This window comes from Bombina bombina, chromosome 3 (assembly GCF_027579735.1).
Source record: "Bombina bombina isolate aBomBom1 chromosome 3, aBomBom1.pri, whole genome shotgun sequence".
Classification (NCBI taxonomy): domain Eukaryota; kingdom Metazoa; phylum Chordata; class Amphibia; order Anura; family Bombinatoridae; genus Bombina; species Bombina bombina.
Genome location: NC_069501.1, coordinates 1,019,366,465 through 1,019,389,736, shown reverse-complemented (window position 1 = coordinate 1,019,389,736; position 23,272 = coordinate 1,019,366,465). Strand labels below are relative to the sequence as shown.

The following is a 23,272-nucleotide window of genomic DNA, read 5'->3' as shown; positions in this document are numbered from 1 at the left end:
AGTAAGGATGACGCCGTGGACCGGACACACCTATGTTGGAGAAATATACAATATTGCTGTCATTTTTAATTATTAGTAATAAAAGGTATATTTTATAATTCAACTCCAATCCCACGTGTGTTACAGTGTATAGAAGCATACCCTGTCTGACATAGTTCACATATTTGTGTTAACTGCCTGTGACCCTGCGACAGCACAGCTTTTTGTGAGTGCCATTGAGCACCCAGGGCTGAGCATATTGCTGGGTCATGGGATGTGTACCCGGTCTGTTCTTGGAGTGCAGTCCCCTTCCGTGTTTTGTATATTTCTGGGTGATTACATATGCCTGTGCACCCCTCCCTCAGCTTGACAAAGAGACAGAAGTCTCGAAACGTTGCTGTTTGTCCTGCTGTCTCACGAATAAATATCTATGCTGTCACTACTCTCTGTTTTTTTGATATCACTATCTTGACCTTGGAAGCAGGTCATTGTGACTTTGCAGGATAGCACCTGTGTGCTGGACTTTGTTCTACTTCTTCACCCCTCCCTTGTTCCCAGTTTGTTTGGATTTGAGAGCTTGCATTGTGTGGCTGTGTTAGGGACTCAGGTACCACGTCAAGGTCCTTTCCAATACCTGAGCCTGTCCCATTTGGCCAGATGCGGTAACTAACCGTTCCATTTTTGCTTTTAAATCTTTACTGTGAGCTTGCTGGTGAGTGCAGGGTTTTCTTTATGTGTTATATACATATAATATATACATACACACACACACATTATACAGGTTTGTACCTTTATAAAAAAAAAAAAAAAATCATGTTAGTGATCCACGTGATTCAAAATTGTGAGTTTAGTGGTATGTACAAAGACAATCACATTGTGTACATTTAATACTTAACTCTCAGTTGCACAATTTGTAAATTAAAAATTGTGGTCCTTACCCTAACTTCAGTTTCCCTAGATTTTCCATTCAGATCACATTTGGAACCATTTACATACATCTGACTATGGTAACGCTTTAGTCGATGATGCTTGGATGCCTAGAAAAAAAAAATATATTTATCTATATTTCACATTTAAAAAAAAAAATGAATAAAACAGATTCTTCTAAACAGGATAAAGAATGTTATAGAAGTATGCAACCGTTTCTAAAGCAGAATGTATAAGAGGTAAAATCTTGCTTTTTCAGTTATTGAAAGAGCACTGTACTCTGTTTTAAACGTAGCCTCAAGTTGCACATGCTTTCAAAAATGCACAGTGGTCTTAAAGTTATGGTAAAGTGTACTTGTTTGCTTTGGGTTTTCTGATGGAACCAATTGGGATATATATATTAGGGCTGCACGATTAAATCGCATATGTGATTTACAACCGCGATTAATAGCCGCGATTTTTGCTAAAAAAAAAAAATACTCAGATATGGCTGTACTGCATTGATTGTATGTGATTTCTTGCAAACCAGCTCCATCTAGTTATAGCTTTTAGCACACATTTTTAAAATGGCTGTTTTATTTTCACTTTCTGTTTGTGATCTCAGTAGCAGCCGATCAATCTATAGAAGTATAAAAGCAGAGCCCATGCAGGAGAGTGAAGGAGGGCAATCCACTTTCTTATATTTCCGCCTAGGGACGTCTGCAGTCTGAAACTTAGGGTATGTAATCATTATGGAACCTCCCACACAATCTCATGCTCTCTGAGAAACGGCTCAAATACATAGCAGTTAACCCCACGGCTGCCAAAAAGGCTAAAACTGCAGTCCCCTCTGCTAGCTAGCTGTTATGTTATGTATTTGATATCAGCAAGGCACAGCATTCCTGAAAGGAGCAGCCCCCCACCCCTACTGCTATATGCCTGTATTGGATTCCTGGACAGGAGCAGAGCTCATTTTCAGTCAAGATAAAATGTTTAAAAAAATAAAATAAAAATTATAATATATATATATATATATATATATATATATATATATATATATATATATATATATATATAAATAACACGTGTGTTTAACTGTGTATGTGATTGTATATACACAATACATTAAGATTCTATATATTCTATATATACACATACATATATACATACATATACACACACACATACATACACACAGTTGTGCTCATAAGTTTACATACCCTGGCAGAATTTATGATTTCTTGGTCGTTTTCTGAGAATATGAATGATAACGCAAAAACTTTTCTTTCACTCATGGTTAGTGTTTGACTGAAGCCATTTATTATCAATCAACTGTGTTAACTCTTTATAAATCATAATAACAAAAACTCCCTAAATGACCCTGATCAAAAAAGTTTACATTACCCTAATCATTTTCCACTTCTTGATTAGAGTTTGAACACTGCTGATTTGCATTCTCAATTCCTTGGATATCTTTTTATATCCCTTTCCTGTTTTATACAGTTCAACTACCTTTTCCCGCAGATCCTTTGACAATTCTTTTGCTTTCTCCATGTCTCAGAATCCAGAAACATCAGTGCAGTACTGGATGAAAGATGCAAGGGTCTGTCAGGAGTCCAGAAACTCATTGACCTTTTATACACACACACTAATTACAAGCAAACAGATCACAGGTGATGATGGTTACCTTTAATAGCCATTCAAACCCCTTTGTGTCAACTTGTGTGCATGTTATCAAGCCAAAATCACCAGGGTATGTAAACTTTTGATCAGGGTAATTTGGGTAGTTTCTCTTGTCATTATGATTTAAAAAGAGTAAACTAAGTTGATTGATAATACATGGCTTCACCATGAGTGAAAGAAAAGTTTGTGTGTTATCATTCATATTCTCTGAAAATTGGCCAAGAAATCATAAATTCTGCCAGGGTATGTAAACTTATGAGCACAAGTGTGTATGTGTGAGAAAAAAAAAAAAAAAATTATATATATATATATATATATATATATATATATATATATATATATATATATATATATATATATATATATATATATATATATATATACATACACACACACACACACATACATACACATACATATATACACACACACACACACAGTATCTCAGAAAAGTGAGTACACCCCTCACATTTTTGTAAATATATCTTTTCATGTGACAACACTGAAGAAATAACACTTTGCTACAATGTAAAGTAGTGAGTGTACAGCCTGTATAACAGTGTAAATTTGCTGTCCCCCAAAAAACCCCTAAGTGGAAATGTCCAAATTGGGCACAATTAGCCATTTTCCCTCCCCGGTGCCATGTGACTCGTTAGTGTTACAAGGTCTCAGGTGTGAATGGGGAGCTGGTGTGTTAAATTTGGTGTTATCGCTCTCACACTGGTCACTGGAAGTTCAACATGGCACCTCATGGCAAAGAACTCGGAGGATCTGAAAAAAAGAATTGCTGCTCTACATAAAGATGGCCTAGGCTATAAGAAGATTGCTAAGACCCTGAAACTGAGCTGCAGCATGGTGTGCAAGATCATACAGCCGTTTCACAGGACAGGTTCCACACAGAACAGGCCTTGCGATTGTTGACCAAAGTAGTTGAGTGCACATGCTCCAGAGGTTGTCTTTGGGAAATAGACGAATGAGTGCTGCCAGCATTGCTGCAGAGGTAGAAGGGGTGGGGGTTTCAGCCTGTCAGTGCTCAGACCATACGCCACACAGTACATCAAATTGGTCTGCATGGCTGTCGTCCCAGAACAAAGCCTCTTCTAAAGATGATGCACAAGAAAGCCTGCAAACAGTTTGCTGAAGACAAGCAGACTAAGGACATGGATTACTGGAACCATGTCCTGTGGTCTCACGAGACAAAGATAAACTTATTTGGTTCAGATGGTGTCAAGCGTGTGTGGCGGCAACCGGGTGAGGAGTACAAAGACAAGTGTGTCTTGCCTACAGTCAAGCATGGTGGTGGGAGTGTCATGGTATGGGCCTGCATGAGTGCTGCAGGCACTGGGGAGCTACAGTTCATTGAGGGAACCATGAATGCCAACATGTACTGCAACATACTAAAGCAGAGCATGATCCCCTCCCTTCGGAGACTGGGCCGCAGGGCAGTATTTCAACATGATAAGGACCCCAAACACACCTCCAAGACGATCACTGCCTTGCTAAAGAAGCGGAGGTTAAATGTGATGGACTGGCCAAGCATGTCTCCAGACCTAAACCCTATTGAGCATCTGTGGGGCATCCTCAAATGGAAGGTGGAGGAGTGCAAGGTCTCTAACATCCCAGCACCACTACTGTGTAAGTCTTTTTTTTTTAGATCCGATATTTAGCACTGGCACCCAAACAAAAAGGTTGCCACACGGCTTGCTGTTTGCTTGTGCCATATTCTTCCGGTGTGTTTTACCTGAAGAATTAACACATAAGCAGTACAGCACAAAGGGAGTCACTATTAAGTAGTAGTGAACTGTGAATCAGAGCAATTGTGACCGATTCACAATTTACTTGCCAACATTTAGGGGCACTCTATCCCCCATAAGGTACTGTACAGCAGTTCTCCAAGTAAACACCGGATTCTTGTGAATCAATGTTTACATTGGAGCGGCTAATCAGACTATGGGCGCATTTACATGTTGTATACCTCTCAGGAGGGCCCCTGGGACTGCTCTATACGACACTACAGAAAACATAGAAAGTGGAGGAGCAAATACAAAGAATAGCATAAGTAAAAAAAAAAAAAATATTTAAATAAACTCATATTTTGGTAACATAGAGTTTAGTAAATAAATTATTAAAGTGATGGTAAACTCTCCCATTTGTAAAATTAGATCCAGAATGTTATTGATATTTTAGATGGAGTTTCATTCATCAGTTGTAATGAAGATGCTCTATAACTTACTTTTTAATACAGATATAAAATTCAAATTCCCCGCCCTCTTCAAAAGTAATTTTTTCTGTGAGCTAACAGATTGAATTGTTCTCCATTCAGTGCGATGGCTACAACAAACGGGCCACATGGGGAGAGCGCAGATTGGAAAACAATTCTAACCGTTAGATCACAAAAACATTACTTTTGAAGTGGGCGGCAGATTGGGGGAACTTGAAATGTATAGCTATCTTAAAAAGTAAGTTATAGCACTAACATTCCAGATCTGGATTTTAAAAAGGGGAGAGTTTACCATCACTTTAAATAAGAATACACTGGAAACTTTAAGAAAAAGGGACACTGAACCCAATTTTTTTTTCTTTAATGATTCAGATAGAGCATGCAATTTTAAGCAACTTACTAATTTACTCCTATTATCAATCTTTCTTCGTTCTCTTGCTATCTTTATTTAAAAAGCAGGAATGTGATGCATAGGAGTCAGCCCATTTTTGGTTGAGAACCTGGGTTATGCTTGCTTATTGGTGGGTAAACGTAATTTTCCAATAAGCAAGCGATATCCATGGTACTGAACCTAAAATGGGCTGGCTGCTTTTAAAATAAAGATGGCAAAAGAACAAAGAAAATAGCATAATAGGAGTAAATTAGAAAGTTGCTTATAATTTCATGCTCTATCTAAATCATGAAAGAAAAAATTTGGGTTCAGTGTCCCAGTGTTCAGGCTACGCAAACTTTTTATTGTTCAAAATGATATTACCCATTCCCCAGTTTTGCACAACCAACATGGTTATATTAATAAACTTTCTCTCTGATTAACTTTTATCTAATCCTTCCGCTTATTTTAAGTGTTATTTACAGGCTTGCATTTTAGCTAATCACTGCTGACTCAAATAACTCCACTGAAGTGAGAACAATGTTATCTATATGGCACACATGATCGAACAGTGTCTTGCTGTAAAAAGCTATAAAAATGCTCTGAGATAAAGGCAGCCTGCAGGGGCTTAGAAACAGACAGAAATTTAGAGATTTAAAGATTATAAAGTATAATGTTAGTTGTGAAATGGGTAGTAAAGGAGTTATCTATTTTTTTAAAACAAAAATGTTGGAGTAGACTTAACATTACTTTAACAATCAATCATGTATCTGAGGAATAAAACAAATTCTAAGAGATACTTGTTCACTGGGTTTTACGGACTAGAAAAAGACAAGAGAATACACCTATTGCTATACGACTTATTGATAATTTTGGTAGAAATTGGTGTACAATTTCCTAAATAAATCCAGTTTTCTGCACAGAAAGGTTTGTCAGCCGGGTAATATAAAATAGCTGGGTGGGGCAATATAATACTTTATAATATAATATTTTGGCCATCCAAAGCACAAATTAATTGCATAATTTAAAGGGTATAGACATCAGAAGAAAACGAAAACTCTGGCAAACCTCCAGGCGTAATAGAAAAAAGTATCCTTTATTGTGGTGGAAAACAAGCTAAAAAACAGGGGTAAAAACAAAAAGTCACAGCTGGACTAGTGTCAATGTCTCACGCGTTTCGGCTTTGACCTAGCCTTACTCATAGACAAGGGACATGAAACCTAAAATGTTTATTTCACGATTCAGATAGATCATACAATTTTAAACAAATTTCTAATTGACTTCTTTTCTCAAATTTCCTTCATTCTCATTTTTGAAGGAGCAGGAATGCACTACTGAAAGCTAGCTGAACACATTGCCAAGCCAATGATAAGAAGTTTATATGTGCAGCCACCAATTAACAGCTAGCTCCCAGCTCTTGAGCCTACCTAGGTATGCTTTTTAACAAAGGATATCACGAGATTGAAGACAATTAGATAACAGAAGTAAATTGGAAAGTTGTTTAAAACCGTATGCTCTACATAAAATAATTTTTTTTGTTTTTAATATCCCTTTAACAAATTTATTTAACCCCTTAATGACCGCAGCACTTTTCCATTTTCTGTCCGTTTGGGACCAAGGCTATTTTTACATTTCTGCGGTGTTTGTGTTTAGCTGTAATTTTCCTCTTACTCATTTACTGTACCCACACATATTATATACCGTTTTTCTCGCCATTAAATGGACTTTCTAAAGATACCATTATTTTCATCATATCTTATAATTTACTATAAAAAATTTTATAAAATATGAGGAAAAAATTGAAAAAAAACACACTTTTTTAACTTTGACCCTCAAAATCTCCTACACTTCAACAACTACCAAAAAACTCCCATGCTAAATAGTTTCTAAATTTTGTCCTGAGTTTAGAAATACTCAATGTTTACATGTTCTTTGCTTTTTTTGCAAGTTATAGGGCAATAAGTACAAGTAGCACTTTGCTATTTCCAAAAAATTTTTAAAAAAATTAGCGATAGTTACATTGGAACACTGATATCTGTCAGGAATCCCTGATTAACCCTTCACATATATATATTTTTTAAAAGAACACAACCTAAGGTATTAAACATGGGGTATTTTGACTCTTTCCATGCAACTATTTTACCACCAATCTATGCCAAAGTTTGAAAAAAAAAAAAAAAAAAGTGGTGATTTTTTGACAAAATAGCAATTCAAGAATACATTTACTGAGAACGTTAAGGGTTACTGCCAAATAACACCCCAATATGTCTTCAGCAGCATCTCCTGAGTACAGTGATACCACCCATGTATAGGTCTGTTGGGTTCTCTGGGGGCTAAAAGGCCTTATTTTTAGGGGGCGCATTCCAGTTTTTTAATTTGGAATTTTCACATCTGTCGTCATGCACCCATGTCCTATTTGGGACATTTCTGAAGCCGGACAATGCAAATTACCCCCATCAAACCATATATTTTTAAAAAGTAGACACCCTAGGGTATTTCAAATGCTGGTATTTTAACACTTTGCATGCACTAATTCAACCACCAGTCTTTGTCAAACTTTTGGGTAGTCATTTTGGTGTTATTTTTCACACGCATTGTACTTTAGGCATGGATTCTCAGTTCCTGTTATATGTTACTGACCAAAAACACCTCAATATGTGTTCAACAACAACTTCTGAGTACAGTGATACCCCCCATGTATAGGTGTGTCGGGTTCTCTGGGGGCTAAAAGGCCTTAATTTTAGGGGGGGCATTCCAGTTTTTCAACTTGGAATTTTCACATCTGTCATCATGCACCCATGTCCTATTTGGGACATTTCTGAAGCCGGCCAATGTAAATTACCCCCATCAAACCATATATTTTTGAAAAGTAGACACCCTAGGGTATTTCAAATGCTGGTATTTTAACACTTTCCATGCACTAATTCAACCACTAGTCTTTGTCAAACTTTTAGGTAGTCATTTTTTTGCATTATTTTTCACACACATTGTACTTTAGGCATATATTCTCAGTCCCTGTTATGTGTTACTGCCAAAAAAAACCTCAATATGTATTCAACAACATCTCCTGAGTACAGTGATACCCCCCATGTATAGGTGTGTCGGGTTCTCTGGGGGCTAAAAGGCCTTAATTTTAGGGGGCGCATTCCAGTTTTTCAACTTGGAATTTTCACATCTGTCATCATGCACCCATGTCCTATTTGGGACATTTCTGAAGCCGGCCAATGTAAATTACCCCCATCAAACCATATATTTTTGAAAAGTAGACACCCTAGGGTATTTCAAATGCTGGTATTTTAACACTTTCCATGCACTAATTCAACCACTAGTCTTTGTCAAACTTTTAGGTAGTCATTTTTTTGCATTATTTTTCACACACATTGTACTTTAGGCATATATTCTCAGTCCCTGTTATGTGTTACTGCCAAAAAAAAACCTCAATATGTATTCAACAACATCTCCTGAGTACAGTGATACCCCCCATGTATAGGTGTGTCGGGTTCTCTGGGGGCTAAAAGGCCTTAATTTTAGGGGGCGCATTCCAGTTTTTCAACTTGGAATTTTCACATCTCTCATCATGCACCCATGTCCTATTTGGGACATTTCTGAAGCCGGCCAATGTAAATTACCCCCATCAAACCATATATTTTTGAAAAGTAGACACCCTAGGGTATTTCAAATGCTGGTATTTTAACACTTTCCATGCACTAATTCAACCACTAGTCTTTGTCAAACTTTTAGGTAGTCATTTTTTTGCATTATTTTTCACACACATTGTAGTTTAGGCATATATTCTCAGTCCCTGTTATGTGTTACTGCCAAAAAAAACCTCAATATGTATTCAACAACATCTCCTGAGTACAGTGATACCCCCCATGTATAGGTGTGTCGGGTTCTCTGGGGGCTAAAAGGCCTTAATTTTAGGGGGCGCATTCCAGTTTTTCAACTTGGAATTTTCACATCTGTCATCATGCACCCATGTCCTATTTGGGACATTTCTGAAGCCGGCCAATGTAAATTACCCCCATCAAACCATATATTTTTGAAAAGTAGACACCCTAGGGTATTTCAAATGCTGGTATTTTAACACTTTCCATGCACTATTTCAACCACTAGTCTTTGTCAAACTTTTGGGTAGTCATTTTTTTTGTGTTATTTTTCACACACGTTGTACTTTAGGCATATATTCTCAGTCCCTGTTATGTGTTACTGCCAAAAAAAACCTCAATATGTATTCAACAACATCTCCTGAGTACAGTGATACCACCCATGTATAGGTGTGTTGGGTTCTCTGGGGGCTAAAAGGCCTTATTTTTAGGGGGCGCATTCCAGTTTTTCAACTTGGAATTTTCACATCCCATGCACCCATGTCCTATGTAGGACATTTCTGAAGCCGGCCAATGTAATTTACCCCCATCAAACCATATATTTTTGAAAAGTAGACACCCTAGGGTATTTCAAATGCTGGTATTTTAACACTTTCCATGCACTAATTCTTTGTCAAACTATTAGGCAGTCATTTTTTGTGTGTTATTTTTCACACACATTGTACTTTAGACATGAATTCTCAGCTCCTGTTATGTGTTACTGCCAAAGAAGACCCCAATATGTGTTCACCAACATCTCCTGAGTACAGTGATACCACCTATGCATAAGTTTCTTGGCTTGTTCGGGGGGTGTAATGCCAAATGTCCAACATGCGTTTGTGATTTTTTTTTCACATTTAACATATTTTCTTTGCCTATTGTCTTTTTGGGGGTATTTTAACATACCCCAATTTATTTGTTTCCATGAATGTGCATATTTTTGAAATGTTGACACCCCAAGGTATTGTATATGGTGTGCTTTGATGCATTTGAAGTAACTGTTTTAGCTAAAAAAAAATTGGAGAAAGTGTATGGTGGCATTTTTTCAATTTTCATTTTTACACACACATTGCTTTTTGACTATGATTTAGGAGAGACTGTTGTAAGTTAGTGCAAAAAAATACTTCAGGTTGTTTTCTGCTAGGCACCCTGAGTACACCTATGCCCCCCATGCATAGGTTTGCCAGGATTTTGGGAAGGTTATGTTACAATTTTATGACTTGTGATTTTAGTTATTAAGTGAGAGTATTTCTTCTGATAGGCCTATCTTTAGTTTGGGGCCTTTTGTAAACCCCACTTTTATTTATTGCCATGAATGTGCATATTTTTGAAATGTTGACACCCCAAGGTATTGTATATGGTGTGCTTTGATGCATTTGAAGTAACTGTTTTAGCTAAAAAAATTGGAGAAAGTGTATGGTGGCATTTTTTCAATTTTCATTTTTACACACACATTGCTTTTTGACTATGATTTAGGAGAGACTGTTGTAAGTTAGTGCAAAAAAAATACTACAGGTTGTTTTCTGCTAGGCACCCTGAGTACACCTATGTCCCCATGCATAGGTTTGACAGGGGTTTTTGTAAAAAAAAAAAAAAAGAACAGCCCCATTTTAGAAAAAAATATATATTAGTGAAATGTAAAAATCTGGCACATTAAAAGTAAAAAAATAACAAAAAATTTAACAGTAAACATAACAAAAAAAAAATAACAGCAAATTTATTTATTTTTTAAAAATTGACCATTGTATGGTACCGCTTGAAGCAGTCCCCAATGCAGAGTCCAGGCTGTCCAGGGCAATCAGGACAGTGATATACAGTGTCCCTTCTCTGCCCCCTCTTGGTACAGACTCTGCATTTTTTTTGTGGTCTCTGCTTTGCGGCAGTAGGGGGGATTTTAAAAATAAAATGAGTAGCCCCAACTCTGCTCTCTCCCATCACCGCCCGGGGAGCAGGTGCATCATGGTACAAAATCCCCGAAATGATCTGGAGCTGAAATTGTAAAAAAGTCAGTTTCATTCCGGGGTTTGCTTTTTTGAACAACAAAAAAGCGTTGTGGGTTGCAATCTGCATTAGGTAAATTGCAACCTTTTTGTACCAGGCCCTTGTCTTCTGCATAATTAGGTAGGGCTGCAGCAGCTGATCTGCCAGATCAACCCCACCCATATGTCTGTTATAAGACTTGATGCACACTGGCTTCCTTATGATCTCAGCTCTGCCACGTACAGAGACCGCCACCGTCCTCTCTGTGTGGATGGTGGTAAGAAGGTATACATCCTTCTTGTCTCTGTACTTCAGTGCCAACAGCTCCTCTTGGCGCAGAGCAGAGGTCTCCCCCCTTCGTAGCCGGGTGCGTACAAGTTGTCCTGGGAAACCTTTGCGGTTCTTTTTAATAGTACCGCAAGCTACTGTATCAAAGCAATACAGTAGCTTGAACAAAAGGACACTTGTATAAAAATTGTCTAAGTACAAGTGATACCCTTTGTTCATTAGGGGTAATATCAGGTCCCAGACAATCTTGCCAGTGGTTCCCATATGTTCTGGGCAACCTGGAGGGTCAAGGTGGCTATCCTTTCCCTCATACACCCGGAAGGCCTGAGTATACCCAGTCTCGCTCTCACAGAGCTTATACACCTTTACCCCATACCTGGAGCGCTTGGAAGGAATATACTGCTTGAATCCCAGCCTTCCCTTATACTTCATCAGGGATTCATCAACGCATATATTCCTTCCAGGTGTATAAGCCTCTGCAAACCTGGCAGAAAAGTGGGTAATCAGGGGGCGGATTTTATACAGCCTGTCAAATTGGGGATGCTCCCTAGGGGGGCACAGGCTGTTGTCGCTGAAGTGCATGAAATGAAGAATCATTTCATATCTCTGCCTCGACATACTCTGGGAGAAAATGGGGGTAGAGCAGATGGGGCTACTGCTCCAGTAGGAGCGAACGGAGGGTTTCTTTATGATGCCCATCAGCAAAGTCAATGCCCAGAATTTTTTAAATTCTGGCACATTGATGGGGGCCCATTGCTGCTTTGCCAAATATGTTTCAGGCTTTGCAGCACGGTACTGATGGGCATATAAATTAGTTTGGGCGACAATGTTCCCCAATACATCATCACCCAGAAACACCTCCAGAAACTGTTGGGGGCTAAAACCTGCCACATCTATATTTATGCCAGCATTTGCTGTGAAGGGTGGGATATCTGGCCTCTGGAGATGAGGCGTTACCCACTCTTCAGCGGCAATGGCAGCAACACGCCTCCTTCTAGCAGGGGGGCTGGCAGGGGGGCTAGCAGCCACAGATACATCACTATCAGTTGAGACTGCATCTAATGATGTATCTGAGCATATGGCAGGGTCAAAATTGGGGTCTGAGTCAGACATAGAGGCATCTGACTCTGACGCAAGGATGGCATACGCCTCCTCAACACTATATCTTTTCTGTGACATTTTTGTATCTGTCACAGAAAACCAAAATTAATTAATTAACTAAATGGCCTTTGGGTTTTTTTTAAAAAAGTACAGCTATGCTAATGCCAGTGATTTATAGCGATCACTGGCAAGCTAGGGGTTAAATACTCTTTAAATTAAATTAACTAAATGGCCTTTGGGTTTTTTTAAAAAAAAGTACAGCTATGCTAATGCCAGTGATTTATAGCGATCACTGGCAAGCTAGGGGTTAAATACTCTTTAAATTAAATTAGCTAAATGGCTCTGAAAGGAGCCTTTGGGTTTTTAAAAAATTACAACAAAAATTAACCCCTAAAAAAAATGCACAGACAGCAAAAATGTACAGCTATGCTAATGCCAGTGATTTATAGCGATCACTGGCAAGCTAGGGGTTAAATACTATTTAAATTAAATTAAATTAGCTAAATGGCTCTGAAAGGAGCGTTTAGGTTTTTAAAAAATTACAACAACAAAAATTAACCCCTAAAAAATGCACAGACAGCAAAAAAGTACAGCTATGCTAATGCCAGTGATGTATAGCGATCACTGGCAAGCTAGGGGTTAAATAGTCTTTAAATTAAATTAAATTAGCTAAATGGCTCTGAAAGGAGCCTTTGAGTTTTTAAAAAAAAATACAACAACAAAAATTAACCCCTAAAAAAATGCACAGACAGCAAAAAAAAGTGCAGCTGTGCTACTGCCAGTGATTTATAGTGATCACTGGCAAGCTAGGAGTTAATGGCTCTGAAAAGAGCCTTTGGATTTTAAATTTTTTAACAAATAAAAGAAATAAATCTCTCTCTGCTAAAATACAGGTCTCTCTCTTTCTCCAACAAAATGGCAAGTGAGGAGAGGGAGGGAGATCCACACTGATCAGAGTCAATATTTACAAATATTGACATGATCAGACAAATGGGGTATTTTATTATTATTATTTTTTTTTTCTAAGAAGGCTCAGATTGGGTGACCCTAGCTTGCCCCTATGGTGAGACAGGCTAGGGACACCCCCAGATGCCCCATGATGCACCGGGCATCGCCATTTTGGAAGCCTCATGGGGGAGGGGGGGGGGCGCTATATGTGGGCTTTTTTATTTTATATTATATTTTTTTTTCACATTTTTTTCGTTTATTTATATACTAACTAAGTGCCTCGACTTACCGAGGCACTTAGCACACTAGCAGAGCATCGGAAGCGTGTCCGATCGCTTCCGATGCTCTGCTGCACTGCCGGGCTCCACGTGGAGCAAAACCGGAAGTGATCACTCAAGGGGGAGTGATCAATCCGGTCCCGGCACTCCGTAACAGCACTGCAGGGATGCCCAGACATCGAGGCATCCCTGCAGTACTGTAATAGTGCCTGGAAGCGATCTTGATCGCTTCCAGCACTCACTTTAGCCGAGGACGTGCAGGGTACGTCGTCAGGCGTTAACTGCCTTTTTTTTTCAGACGTACCCTGCACGTCCTCGGTCACTAAGGGGTTAATGATAATTTGTGCAAAATAAATTGAAAAGTTAGTTAATTTTGCTTAATAGCGGCTAAAATTTTAGCCGGGTGGTACATCAATTTAAAAAGGTCCCAAGGAGAACACTGAAATCTTGAAGTATGCTGTACATTATTTTATCTGCATGGCACGATATGCCGATTTGTTAAAAAGTATGGTTGAATTCAGTGTGTAAGGCCTTACTGTATAACACAGGTAGAGATTCTTTGTGCCTACCATAGGATAATACCAATCAGTAAACAAGTCAGAGAGAAAGAAGTCGATACATTTTAAAAATTATATAGTTTAAATGCTAGCACAACATATAGAGGTTTTTAAAGTTCTGTAAAAGAAATCCAACTACTCTACAACAATGTGCTAAAGTAGAAACAAAATGTAGCAATCCCTAATTATTATCAGTTATTTGTAGAGCGCCAACAGATTTCACTGCGCTGTAAACAAGGTCTAATAAGCATTTATGGGAGACAAATGTGTACAGGGACCTGCCTTAGTTGCACAGTCGTAAATTAGCTCTCATGAAGGTGATCTACAAAACAGCTGGGCTCGTAGGCTTACATAATAAGATTAAAGGGATAAAGAAAAAAAAAAAAAAAAAAAAAAAAGGATAGGAAGAGAGGTAAGAAATTGGTAGTGTATATTGTATGCATCCCTGATCAGTAGAGTCTTTAGGAAGTTCTTGAAACTATGAAAACTAGGGGGCGGAGCCATCTGCCGATGAGAACAGACGTTCTCAAACAAGACAAAGATTCACACTGAGTAGTTATGCAAGATTAGGACTTCTCAACCTTGTCATGCGGTAAGCGCTACTATTTCATCTACTAGGCGCGCAGGCCTTGGCAATTATTACAGACAGAGGAACTAGCTGACCATAATATACTCTACCCCGGACTTCTAAACTGTCCTAACTCTTTCTGCACATCTAAGCGTTGGGGAGTATATGTCTGTGAGCCGCTCGCTTGTGCTTGAGGGGCAGTTCCAACTTGGAGGCGGTGGAGGCCTGGGAACTTCGCACCCAGAAGCTCATTGATGCTCACTTCCAGACCATCAAGATGAGCACTGCTTCACTATTATCTCCCCTGACGAAACAACCTCTACCAACTGTGGATTCCTTAAACCCTCAGCAACGCGACATGGAAGTTCTCAAAACTGTCCGCGCACCACGAGGGAATCTCCTTCAGGAGGCTCACGGCTAAAATCACTACACCTTACTCTAGTGCAGACGGAGGCTGCGGACAATATCTCACTAGAGATCATGAAGATGACTCAGAAGACAGGAGAAGTGGGCATCCAATTTTCCTCCGCCTGGTTGAAGGAGCCATTACAATCACATAACCTTACTAAGACTGGCGTGGGTTAATGGATGCTCACCCAGGTAGGCCAGATCAAAATCACTTCTCCTTCTCAGACTACTGTCCCCAAAATCATTGATTGACTACGGATAATCGCACTTGTCAGCAGTGGCAGAACTATTTAGGCAACAAAAGTAGTAAATGAGTACAGTACCTGTTAGTACCTTAAAGTAGGTTTTAGTTCTGTTTGATGCCCGTGGAGAAAGGGTTACTGCCACCCTCACAGCAACATAGACAAATGGTATCCACAGCACCAATTTAGGTAAAAGAAAAAACCTTTATTTTCACATTACATGCGACGTTTCGGCCTTCATGGCCTTAATCATGCAAACAAAACATTTCAGCCTCTATCCACAATATATAAGCTAATCAATTAAAACATTAATTACAAACAGATTTGACAAAATGTTTCACACAGAGCAATTACTCCCTCTAGTGTTAGTCATATTTTACTACATCATATGAAATTTAATGCTCAAGTTACCAAAATACAATTGCTAGAGGAGTTTCCACTGAATGCACAAGTGTCATTGAAAACAAGAAAATATATAGGAACAAGTCTTACTGCAATCTTATAGGTCTGTAGTTACACCACTAAAATATATTACTAACACCTTTTACCAATCTTACTGAGAAATTTTACCTATGTGTTTAAATAAACAAAAACTGGCTATTAAACTTTTTAAAAAATTTTTTTGAATTTTTACATTTAGAGAAAGACAGAGAAATGTATTTCTCTATTTAATCTCTATTTATCTGTCTTTCTCTAAATGTAAAAATTAAAAAAAAAAAATCAAAATGTTTAATAGACCGTTTTTGTTTATTTAAACACATAGGTAAAATTTCTTGTTCATTTAAACACATAGGTAAAATTTCTCAGTAAGATTGGTAAAAGGTGCTAGTAATACACTTTAGTGGTGTAACTACAGACATATAAGATTGCAGTAAGACTTGTTCCTATATATTTTCTTGTTTTCAATGACACTTGTGCATTCAGTGGAAACTCCTCTAGCAATTGTATTTTGGTAACTTGATCGTTAAATTTCATATGATGTAGTAAAATATGACTAACACTAGAGGGAGTAATTGCTCTGTGTGAAACATTTTGTCAAATCTGTTTGTAATTAATGTTTTAATTGATTAGCCTATATACTGTGAATAGAGGCTGAAATGTTTTGTTTGCATGATTAAGGCCATGAAGGCCAAAATGTAATGTGAAAATAAAGGTTTTTTCTTTTACCTAAATTGGTGCTGTGGATACCATAGAACTATTTAGGCAGGGAGTTCTCTCTCTGCTGCACAAGTTATCCAATTAATGGTTAGCTTTCCCTCAGCTAACGGACAACACCTTTCTGCATGAGCCTGCTGCGGGCATAGATTTGCGTTTGCCGGTTTCAATTTTTTATCACAGAGATCCCTCCAGACACACCATGGCCCAAGCACGGTCCTATGCATTCTTTGGGAACGTTCTTTTCTGTTCGACAAGGCATGATATTTACACTGAGCTTGACCTACCATGAAGTGGGCTAATCACTAACAGTAGATTTGGCTTCCTGTGATAATGAACAATATATTAGACACGGACAATTACCCCATCTTAATGTTTCTTATATGCAAGTCTGATTACTGTTATTGTTCATGTTTTACAAGTTAACCTAAATTTTATATTTAAAAATGTACCTATAGGTTCCATAGATATATGATGGTAAAACGTTTTACAGTCTACCTTATTTATAGTTATATATTTTCTCTAGAAACATAAACCTATGCTGTTTATATATAGGTTCAGACTCAATTTTGACAGACAGTCTAGCTATGCAATTGGTAAGCCTGCAGATATTTTGTGTGAAAGAGAAGTTATTTCCCAGTCTATGTTTGCCACTGTATAGGCCTAATATAAAAGATTTCAGTTAAGTTTCCTTTAGTGAATACCTATGTAGCCCAGCAGAAAACATGCTATGCACTATTAGAGTCAATTGACCGAACAGTTCTGGAACCAACACTTATTCTCTAGATCTGGTATAGGACAAGGCTTTAAAGGGACAGTCAACACCAGAATTTTTGTTGTTTAAAAAGAAAGATAATCCCTTTATTACCCATTCCCCAGTTTTGCATAACCAACACAGTTATACTAATATACTTTTTACCTCTTTTACCTTGTATCTAAGCTTCTGCTGACTGCCCCCTTATTTCAGTTCTTTTGACAGACATGCAGTTTAGCCAATCAGTGCTCAGTCCTAGGTCACTTTACGTGCATGAGCTCAATGTTATCTATATGAAGCATGTGAACTAATGCCATCTAGTGGTCAAAATGTATTCAGATTAGAGGCAGTCTTCAAGGTCTAAGAAATTAGCATATGAACCTCCTAGTTTTAGCTTTCAACTAAGAATACCAAGAGAACAAAGCAAAATTGGTGATAAAAGTAAATTGGGAAGTTGTTTAAAATTGCATGCCCTATTTAAAACATGAAAGTTTTTTTTGGACTTGACTGTCCCTTTAATGAATAATCTAAGCACAAATTATTCAAGCTATTTGGTATATCTAACTATAGTTAAGCCTGTTAATTTTGTGCTTATTTACCATAGACATAAAGGTCCTTGGTTATTCAACTTGAGCTTAACTTTATACTGTATTGTTAGTCCCACCATATAGACCTGGGTGCTGGAGTTTGGCCTGAGGGTGTTCTCACTTTTCAATTTTAGCCATTTAGGTTAGGGTGCCATATGCACGTACTTAAATTTAAGTTATAGTAGGGTCTAGTATTTCATATTCTCCTCTCCCTTGGTAATAGATATAAACGTTCGTGGTATGATCCCTCTGTTCCTGGGTGGTGGGCCCACATCCAGGAGACAGAGTACCTTTTTATTTAGGGGGGAGATATTCAATGGTTTGATTATTTACCCTCGCATTTATCTATTTACATTTTGTCTTAAAGGACACTGAACCCAAATTTTTTCTTTCGTGATTCAGATAGAGCATGAAATTTTAAGCATCTTTCTAATTTACTCCTATTATCAAATTTTCTTCATTCTCTTGGTAGCTTTATTTGAAATGCAAGAATGTAAGTTTAGATGCCGGCCCAATTTTGGTGAACAACCTGGGTTGTCCTTGCCGATTGGTGGATAAATTCATCCACCAATAAAAAAGTACTGTCCAGAGTTCTGAACCAAAAAAAAGCTTAAATGCCTTCTTTCAAACAAAGATAGCAAGAGAATGAAGAAAATGTGATAATAGGAGTAAATTAGAAAGTTGCTTAAAATTGCATGCTCTATCTGAATCACGAAAGAAAAAATTTGGGTTCAGTGTCCCTTTAAGAGGTGTTAGGACACTACTTATATTCTATTATTTGCTTCAACTTTAACCCCTTACATATACAATACTCTGGCATTTCTAGAGGTTGTCCAGAGGAGTCGTTTGCTTACCATGCCAAAATTACCACCTCCTCCCCCCCCCCCCCCATAATAAGCCTCCTTCTTCAGGAGGACTAAATACACGGTTTGTCTAGTTTATACCACACTGTACCCATCTTCCTTATAACTAAATCTTGCAGATCAACATCAAGCTTAGTTTCTCTTCTGAGTTTAGCAAGATTGTCCAGTATTTGCCTTTTTACAAGCTGAATGAACGCAACGCAACGTACTTACATACTTTACTACATTACTCATTCATAGGAAAGAATTCCTCCTGTATAATACTCTAAACTTTTCAGGATCCATGAGTGGTCCCTCGTAATATTGGAGGAAATTATTAAAAAGAGGTTCTAATTTCAATGCATACTACAACATTTATGCTGTTTTGGATTTTACTTTAAGATATTTTCATAATGTAACAGCTAGCAATATGATACTCCTAATATTTGCTGTACATGATTATATTATTGTACTTGCTGAAAACCTCAAAAATATTAAAAAAAAAAAAAAACTAGGGGAGAGTCTTGTGGAACAAGGCAGAGATTTCCACAAGATGGGGGCAATCTGGAGAAGTCCTGTAGACTGTAATGTGATGAGGTAACAAGAGGAGGACAAAAGTTTACGAGGATAGTAAAGTGGACGGGAGGGAGTCTCTAGAGACAACGCCTGAGATATGGGGGGGGGGGAACAGTATTATTGAGGGCCTTAAATGTCAAAGTCAGGAGTTTGCATTTTATTCTAGAGGTAGCCAGTGAAGGGACTGGCAGAGAGGTGCAGCAGATGAGGAGCAACATGTAAGGAAGATCAGTGTGGCAAAGCCATTCATTATGGATTGTAAAGGAGATAGACAGCAGCTAGAAAGACCTGAGAGAATGGAGTTGCAAAAAAATGATGAGAGAGAGTAGATTAAATTCTTAGTTGTGTCTTGTGTGAGGAAGTGGTGAATTTTGGAGATGTTTTTAAGGTGGAAACGACAGGAATTTGAGAAACACTGGATGTGGGGAGTGAAAGAAAGATCTGAGTCAAGTTAGACGTCAAGACATTGGGCATGCAGTGTTGGGGTAATGATTTTTTTACTTGTACGGGGGGGTAATGATTTTTTTTATCAACAATTATAGAAAGTTGGGGATAGAGATTTTGGAAAATGGAGGAAGATACGGAGCTCAATTTTTGAGAGATTTAGCTTAAAGAGACAGTCAAGTCCAAAAAAACACATTTCATGATTTAAATAGGGAATGTAATTTTAAACAACTTTACAATTTACTTTAATTTCTTGGTAGTGTTAGTTGAAAGCTAAACCTAGGAGGTTCATGTGCTAATTTCTAAGACTTTGAAGACTGCCTCTAATCTGAATGCATTTTGACCACTATATAGCATTAGTTTATGTGTTTTATATAGATAACATTGAGCTCATGCACGTAAAGTTACTCTGGAGTTAGCACTGATTGGCTAAAATGCATGTAAAAAAAAAAAACAAGGGGGCAGTTTGCAGAGGCTTAGATACAAGGTAATCACAGAGGTAAAAAGTGTATTTATATAACAGTGTTAGTTATGCAAAATTGGGGAATGGGTAATAAAGAAATTATCTTTCTTTTTAAACAACAAAAATTCTGGTGTTGACTGCCCCTTTAAGGTAGTTAGAAACATCCAGGAAGAAATATTAGAAAAATAGAGGCACGAGTAAGCAAGGAACGGGATAGGTCTGGTGCAGAGAAGTAGATTTGGGTATCATCAGCATACAAATGATACTGAAACCCGTGGGACGTTATTAAGGAACCTAAGGATGACATAAAAATTGAGAAGGGGAACAAGGACAGAGCCTTGTGGTACCCCAACAGAAAGTGGTAAAGGGGCAGAGGATGTGCCAGAGAAGACTACACTAAAGGTGCGGTTAGACAAGTAGGAGGAGAACCAAGAGAAGGCTGTTTTGTAAATTGGAGGGTTAGGAGCAAGAGAGGGAGTCAACAGTAGCAAAGGCTGCAGACAGATCAAGAAGGCTTAACAGAGAGAAGTGGTCTTTCAAATATTTATTGAATGCACAACATGCAGTAATATAGTCACCAAACCCATTACCTCATGTTTCAACAAACACATGGAGAAATTGCTAAATTTTCACATTCCCTTTGCAATTTGGTTTGATGTAGTGGTCCATGTTCCTGGTGCACTACTACAACTGCTGTGTGGGTGCAGGTGTGTAAGAGCTAGCAACAACATCAGCCTCATGTTCCTTCACCTAACATAATGGCAGGTGTCTCGTGCAAATCTAACCCATTTTAGACTGTACAGAGAGATTAATATGTTAACCAACATTGGCCTAGTTTCCATTGAGGTTGTAAAGTTTTGAAACTGGTCTTTAACAAAGATAAATGTTATTATTTTCCAAAATGTACCACCTGAATGGAAACTAAGCCACAGTAGGTGCATAATGTGACAGTCATAGCCTCACATGTTACTATCAAATAATCAGGGTATAAGCAGGGTTCGATTTACAGATCTTCGGGCCAAATCCAACAAGTAACATGCATGTTTTTTACACATCACTGCACTCAGATGCTTTCATTGGAATTTCATTTTAAGCATTCATGTTTCCAGCTACAGTAGCCTAATCCGACTATAAGTGCATATTTTATCAAAGCATTTTACCCAGGCCCGACCCTCAATAAAATAGAAGTCTGTGTCTAAGATGAAAAGGAATAAAAGCAGATTTCAGTTCAGCACCTTTGCAGTTTCATTGTTCCAATCAAATTCAGATTGATAAGTGCCAAGAGATAGAATGTCTCCTTTTACTTCCGAATCTGAAACACAAAAAAAAAAACAAGTTGTAAAAATTGTGAAATGCTATTAAACTATTACATTTGACAAATAGAATGCGGATGATGTAAAAAAAAATTAAAGGGATATGAAACCAAATTTATTTTTTCTTTCATGATTCAGATACAGCATGTAACTTTCTAATTTTATTCTATTATCAATTTATTTTTGTTGTTTTGATATCTTTTGATAAAAAGGAGGGACATATGCTTAGGAGCCGGCCCATTTCTGGAGCACTATGTGGCAGCAGTTTTGCAAGAATGTTATCCAATTGCAAGATGCCTACCTAAGTATCCCTTCAACACAGAATATGTTAGGAACGAAGAAAATTTGATCAAAAAAAGAAAAGTGGAAACTTTTTTTTTTTTTTTTGAATGGTATGAATCATAAGAAAACTTTTGGGTTTTTATAATCCCTTTAAACTCTGCAGCAGTTATAAATATGTTGTGTATTTGCAAGTGGATGTGCCGTTTTGTGTAACTATTTGGTCTAATTGGCAGCACTCCAAAAGATGTATTAAAACTTTTTGTAAGGTGTGCTAAACCATACGTTGTGTGTACACACACACACACACACTATAGCCCTTTCCAGTCAAATACCTGATCTTATACCGGTTAGCCCTTATAAAATATTTTTTTACTATTTATGTCATTGTTATGAGAAACTGTATATATAAGTAACACTTTATTTTAAATATATTTATGTTTGTTGTACATTTTTTTTTACCCCTTACGCTAGGTCTTCAGTTGGGCTAACCCAACGAGTGCAAACACTACACCCGTCTACTTTCAACTTGTAATACACATGCAAGTCAAAGCGGTCGCTTGTTATCTAGCAACAATATCTTTAGTACTTTTTGTTTGATGCATCTTAGATGCTTTTAATTTCTTTTGTTCTTGGAAGAAATGTAATTCTTTTTGATTTGGGCTAATCTCCCAATTTTTTTTACAGAGCTGTGGGAGCTGTCCTATTTAGCCAATGAGCAGTTGAACCAATCGGTAGTGCATGTTTTTCCTGCTAGCGTAAACAAAAAAATGTTTAAACATATTTGTTACTCTCAACTGCATAAAAGTATTTGTATGGCCCTTTAAACAGAAAGTAAAGCTGTGTGACTTTACTACTAACTGCTGTATAATATTGTCTAGGAGGGATCTAGGAGGATTAGGTGGTGTACAGTCAGGGCTCTCTCTCTATTTACAAGGTTTCTCCAAACTACTAAGGGCTCGATTTATCAAACATATTCTCCTTAATTTGCGCCTTAATTCACGCCGTCGTAATATATCTCCTATTTATCATTAAGAAATACTCCTAAAAATGTGCAAATACGACTGCAAAATTCTCGCCCTTCAATGTCCCTCGCCTAGGCGCACATTTGCGCTAAATAAAGCTTTAAAACGCCCTTTTCAGGGTGTATATTCAAGAATACGACCTATTTCTCTCCAAAATAGATATTTATCATTATTTTGCGCCATTGGAGAGCCTAAAGTTCTCCTCCTAATACGACTACTAATGTTCTCCATGAAGAGATAGGAGAACATCTAATTTACTCCATATTTTCAGCGCAAGAAGATGGATTATTTCCTGATTTTGTCTGCAATTTCTTTAGCAAGGGGCCATGAAAATCGAAGAAATGAACAGATTTTGCCAATACGTAGACGGCAAAGAGTTCCACGAGTTTTTCTACCTCGTTGTGGACTACAGGCATTATCTGATTATCAGATAAAAAAA

The 23,272-nt window shown here is 37.7% G+C and overlaps 1 protein-coding gene across 1 annotated transcript in view; it reads right to left on the bottom strand.

Moving 5' to 3' along the window:
- The window catches only part of OS9 (OS9 endoplasmic reticulum lectin), a gene marked incomplete in the record, with an annotated part of 610,958 nt that overhangs the window by 551,541 nt on the left and 36,145 nt on the right, over positions 1–23,272 (bottom strand). Inside the window, 2 exon segments of the mRNA XM_053708203.1 lie at positions 918–1,016; positions 21,452–21,528. Coding sequence (XP_053564178.1) covers positions 918–1,016; positions 21,452–21,528 — 176 coding nt within the window.